General features: G+C 39.3%; 2 protein-coding genes across 2 annotated transcripts; both read right to left on the bottom strand.

The window, feature by feature from the left end:
* Positions 1-1,291: 1,291 nt before the first annotated feature.
* On the bottom strand, positions 1,292-2,208 carry LOC109536014. The gene is made up of 3 exons (XM_019898559.2): positions 1,743-2,208; positions 1,588-1,680; positions 1,292-1,533 (listed from the first exon to the last, which is right to left on the bottom strand). The coding sequence occupies exons 1-3, from the start codon at positions 1,936-1,938 to the stop codon at positions 1,292-1,294; spliced, it is 531 nt and encodes a 176-aa protein (XP_019754118.1). The 5' UTR covers positions 1,939-2,208.
* Positions 2,209-3,297: 1,089 nt separating this feature from the next.
* LOC109545385 (enhancer of split mbeta protein) lies at positions 3,298-4,340 on the bottom strand. Its single transcript, XM_019916049.2, has one exon. It carries the CDS (start codon positions 4,146-4,148, stop codon positions 3,543-3,545), a length of 606 nt encoding a protein of 201 aa, XP_019771608.1. The 5' UTR covers positions 4,149-4,340; the 3' UTR covers positions 3,298-3,542.
* Between the last annotated feature and the right edge of the window lie 1,264 nt (positions 4,341-5,604).

Raw genomic sequence — 5,604 nt, 5'->3', positions numbered from 1 at the left:
AATATTTCAGAGCTTTCTCTATCTAATGTCACCATCATCTTTGTTGTATCTGTGTTATATTTCGAGCAATGATTTTTTAAAAATTCCCCGACAGTTGCGAAAATCAATTTTTAGAAAAAAACGCAAAAAATTGGTGAAAGCTACGGAAAAGTTGTAGACTTCCATATTTGTCAACCAACGATTTCTCTATTAAATCGCGAGAAAATTAACCTTCTCTACATTCCCAATTTCAAAAGAGAAAGTTTTGAAAAAATGCGACGCTCAATCGAGGGATTGGCCATAGTGTCTAACTCAAACCCGCGTTAGAAAAATTGTTGCAAATTTCCCGAAAACGTCCGAAAGCTGCAATTTGAACCAACAATATTTCAGAGCTTTCTCTATCTAATGTCACCATCATCGTTTCTGTATGTGTGTTATATTTCGAGCAATAATTTTTTGAAAATTCCGCGACAGCTGCCAAAATCAATTGTTAGAAAAAAACGCGAAAAATTGGTGAAAGCTACGGAAAAGTTGTAGACTTCCACATTTGTCAACCAACGATTTCTCTATTAAATCGCGAGAAAATTAACCTTCTCTACATTCCCAATTTCAAAAGAAAAATTTTTTGAAAAAATGCGACGCTCAGTCGAGGGGTTGGCCATAGTGGCTAACTCAAACCCGCGTTAGAAAAATTTTTGCAAATTTCCCGAAAACGTCCGAAAGCTGCAATTTGGACCCACAATATTTCAGAGCTTTCTCTATCTAATGTCACCATCATCTTTGTTGTATCTCTGTTATATTTCGAGCAATGATTTTTAAAAAATTCCCCGACAGTTGCGAAAATGAATTGTGTTAGAAAAAAACGCGAAAAATTGGCGAAAGCTACGGAACAGTTGTAGACTTCCACATTTGTCAACCAATGAGTTCTGTTTAAAATCGCGAGAAAATTAAATTTGTCTCCATTTCCCCTTGAGCTAACGAATTTTCGAAAAAATGCGACGCTCACTCGAAGGGTTGCCTATAGCGAATATCTAAATCCCGCGTTCGACAAATAGTAGCAAATTTCCCGAAAACGTGCCAAACTTGCAATTTTATTCACAAATATTGCAGAGCCTTGTATATATATCTAAGGCAGCCATCATCTTTTCTCCATCTGTTTTAAATTTTGAGTAATATTTTTTTTAAATGCGGCGACACTAATCAGAAACAAATTTTGTTAAAAAACAGCAAAAATTCTTCCACTTCCACACTTATCAACCAACGAGTTGTCGCAATAAACCAACTCTTTCACACGTTTTTCCCAAGTTAGGCCCTACCCTGATTCGTCTGGAAATCCTTCCCATTTGAGCAAGTTAAGTTTTCTCCTCATGGCCTTTTCCTTTTCCCGTTTTTCCATTTTGGCTTTCTGGTCGCGATGCCATTGGCCCGACAGCAAGTATTCAACATCTATAATGCCCGGCACTAGAACCTCCTTCTTCTGCTGCACCAACTGCTGCTTCCTCTCGTCTTCTTCGAGCTCTTTGCGCGATTTTTTCGGCGGGTATTGCAGTTTTCCTGCAAAATCCCCCTGTTATCCGCGCATTACCTACACAAATTCAACCGTTATACCATCGGCTCCTAAAGGGCTGGGCCGATCTTTTCTCTTCTTCGTCGGCAGATCTTGAATGCGAAGATTTTGAGCTTGCGGAGTAAACGCTGATCCTAAATCAATCCAATCAGGTTTTTGCTCCAGATTTCTGGAGAATACTGCTTTAGAAGCTCACCTATGGTTTCAGACGGTCGCCAGTAGACTTGCGTGTCTTTTTCTGGGACTCCCTGCGTCCAGGATTTTTTGGCAAACAACGCTGGATATTCGACACTATTCGTAATACTCGCTATGTCCAGGGGACTTTGTATGTCCTGATCCGCTACCGGGATCCATGGAGGAACGGGAACAATGCGCCGTCCGTATTTGTCCATTTTTCTCACTCACTACCTACTTTTTACGAATTCATTGTTTCAGCGATTTTAGGGGTTTTGTCAATTTGACGATGCGACAGTGAAAGCGGGACGTTGCAGTAACAGCAGGAAAAGGTATGGATTTATTAAAGGGTGATTTAAACGGGTTTCCATGGAGTTCGGGCAGGAAAGTTTGTTTGAGAGTTGACTAGTTTCATGCATCTTGCACATTGATTTTTCATGAGTAGTTGTTTTTACACGCACAATGAACGTTTTTTTATTGCCTTTTGTTGTATATACTTTCCCGACTGTGTTTCAATTCCAAATCAAAATTTATTCCTGGGTTTCAGTCATTTATTTTTCAGTTTTGGTGTATTTTTCCACCATCATCAGTTTTTCTAAAATAACAGATAGTTAAAAAAAATTGTCATTAATTTAAAAAACAACCACAGTTCGTCAACGGCCTCATCATATCACACATTAAAATACATCACAATTGCAATACTTTAAAACATTCTGAAATTAATTAGGCCTAACAGGTGATTAGTCAGGACAATCAAATTTGGGAAGACTAGAATTCTTCGTTCAGATAGTTAAATATTTTTACTTATAAGTGTAGCGTTGTTGCTGCTTTAAGCCTTGGCATACATTTGGAGTATTAATTTTGTCCATTTTGGACACAAAGCGAATAAAATACTGTTTATATTGATTTCTGTTACTTTCAGCTATTTTTCTTTGCATTCTGAGGATATTATTTTTGATTTGCAAAATTCTTCAATATACCGGGTGTTACTTAATATTCTATGTTTATTTCATTTAATTAATGTATGATATACTGAGCTAAGATTGTCGGTATCCAATCTGAAATTCATAGCATTGTTATGTTTTTTAATCTGTGTCATTTCATGGACTCTTCTCTTATTATAATTACTCTCGCTAATCAGCATTTTTGTGTTATCAAAATGAAAATTGTGCAACTTCTGTTGTGCATGCTGTGCTAATGCTGTATCATTTTCGTTATTTTTTCTTAGGCTATACATAAGTATATAGCCATACGAACATAAGTTCGTATATTCTTTTCTTTAGATATTGTCCTGTTTGACCTATGAATGTGTTATCACAATTCAAACAGTCTATTTTGTAAATTACATTAGGCGTGTCTAATTTGTCAATCCTATGTTTAAATTTTGTGAAACGTGCATTTCCTAAGGTGATTTTAGTTTTAGATTCTTTTTTTTTATTATTAAGAATTGTTTTTTAGATGAATAAAGACAATAAATGACTGAAACTGCATTGCAAAAATGCAACCAGACCAAGAATCTTTAAAAAAACTGTAGGTACTCACCTGTTACTGGGAAATCAAAGCAATCAAACACATTGTTTCATATTCAAGTTGTTTTATATTCAATAAACCATTTCGCTCGACTACCTACTACTATCACAGTGCATACAAACTTGTATTTTGTACCAATACAACAATCATTTCCTGGAGTACTTAAAGCTATATCACAGATAACTTAGCGTTAATTAAAGCTTCAAACAGCGCATTCAATGGAAATACTGAGACCCAAAACGAATCATAAATTGCAAACGGAAACTTAATAGAGAAAGAAACTGAGCTCGATTCACCACGGCCTCCAAACCTTATCAGTGTCTGTGACGTTGATGGGTGAGGGTGAGCCTCTGGAAGAAGGCGGACTCATTGGCAGGTTGTAGGCTTCATCGCTTGAGTCGCTTGAGGGGCCCACTCTTACCATTAAAGGCTCTGGATGAGTCGCTGCGAAGCTGTCCAGCTCATTGAGTTGATGTCCCAAGTAGGTCATGAGCTTGGTGCCCAAATGAATGTTCACTCCGGGAGTGGAAGCCAGAACTCTGGAGACTTCTTTGGCGCAGTTGGTGAAGCCGGCTCGGAACCGATCGGTGTCCACGCTGGGAGTGGAGAAGAGGCTTTTCTGGCGCTTGAGCTTCTGAAGATGCGCCACGGTGATCTCCAAGATGTCGGCTTTCTCCAGCTTGGTGACGTTCTCCTCGTCCATGGCCAAGGCGGAGATCATCAGCTCCTTGAGCTCGTCCAGGCACCGGTTGATGCGAGCCCGACGTTTCCTTTCCAGCAAAGGCTTCATCACCTTGCGGTACTGCATGGTCTTGGACATCGGCTTGCTGTCCAGGGACTGTTGAAGATTGCGATGCTGCACCACTGATGCATACTCGTAAACACCCACACTGGACATGATTAGAGCGCACGTAAAACTCGACACTGATTGACGAAATAAAAGAAAACTAAACACTTAACGGGTCGTACGTTCAAGTCGACTGTTCGAGTTGGAATGAAGCATCCGCCATAGGCGATGTGGGTTTTATAGTGAGGCAGAAAAGCCAGGTGCACATTGCAGGAACGCAAACTGTGGGAACTTTGGGTTCGATCTCTCGACTCGCCATGAATCTTAAGCCGGGTGAGTGCAACTTGAATGTGTGACGTCAGCGCCAGTAGGGGTGCAAACAATCTGCGTGCTCGGAACGTGGGAACGCGTGTAGAGCACGCGAGGGTTGATTTTCATCAGCATGGGCTCAATGGAATTTTTTCACAATGCACGCCATCCTTGGCGGGAGCGATTTTCCATTTTCTACCCTTGCCAGTCGGTATCAGCGCATTTTTACTCCTACAATGCTCATTTTCATTTACGTTGCATTTGAGTGTTTCAATCTCAATTGAGTTCAAATAACAACTCATTGCAAGCTGAAGCGGAATGTAAATGAAACCTTTTATTTTGCCTCGAAATATTGGGACTCAAAACGTTAATTTTGAGATACGAGAATACGTACAAACAACAGAACAAATTGCACTAAGACTAATAACACGAATAAGACACCCCCAAAACCCACTGCACAACCCCTCCAACCAACTACTGTACGAACGCACAAACATGACAAAAATCGCGGAAAGACTAAAACACTTGCAGACAAAATGGACAAACAACCCCCACAACTGGACCATACTGGATCCCCTTTGCCTCACAAGACCGACAAAACACTCCCGTTTTCGTTCCCCAACAGATACTTTACTGGAACACCTACAAACGCAACTGAACTAAGGACTGAGATATGTGTGTTTTGTGAGCCAGGAATTTTCATTTTTCATTTTTTTATAGCTGTCTAATTTATACGAGTGTTAGGGATAGAAATTAATTTTAGAATAGCTAGGCTAAGACATATGTACTAAACAAGGGCAGAAAGACCGATTGGGTCGATAGCCTTTTTCCGTAGGAAACAAAGATTACTTATATATATATAAAAGTAAGTAAATTTGCTCTCCAACAACCCCAAAGCTGGAGGCCAATAAAAGGTTTCACCCACCTTTTCTGGTCAGAGTGAGATTTTTTCTACCAACTGCGGATTTTGAGGCAAAAACCTCTAGCAATCGGGTTCACGTTTTTTGTAAAACTGAGACGATTTTCGCTTTTCTGCTCAAAAATACTGAGAACAATTTCTACCTAATTCAAATTGTTCAAAGATTCTCTCTTTTACACAGTCTTAAATATGGACGCACAAGAAAAGTTTCCCTTTTTTCTTTTAGACTGAGAACCTTAGAATTTCAAGGTTTGTCGCTTTTCTTATTCAAACAGAATTAATTCACGTTTGACTTAAGACTGAAACGATTTTTTTCTGATCATCCAGAATTTTGAGGCA

Source organism: Dendroctonus ponderosae, unplaced genomic scaffold (genome assembly GCF_020466585.1).
Source record: "Dendroctonus ponderosae isolate FM_Combo_2020 unplaced genomic scaffold, Dpon_F_20191213v2 Dpon_F_20191213_2, whole genome shotgun sequence".
Taxonomy (NCBI): Eukaryota; Metazoa; Arthropoda; class Insecta; order Coleoptera; family Curculionidae; genus Dendroctonus; species Dendroctonus ponderosae.
Note: the sequence above shows the minus strand (reverse complement) of the source record. Positions and strands in the feature narration are given on the sequence as shown.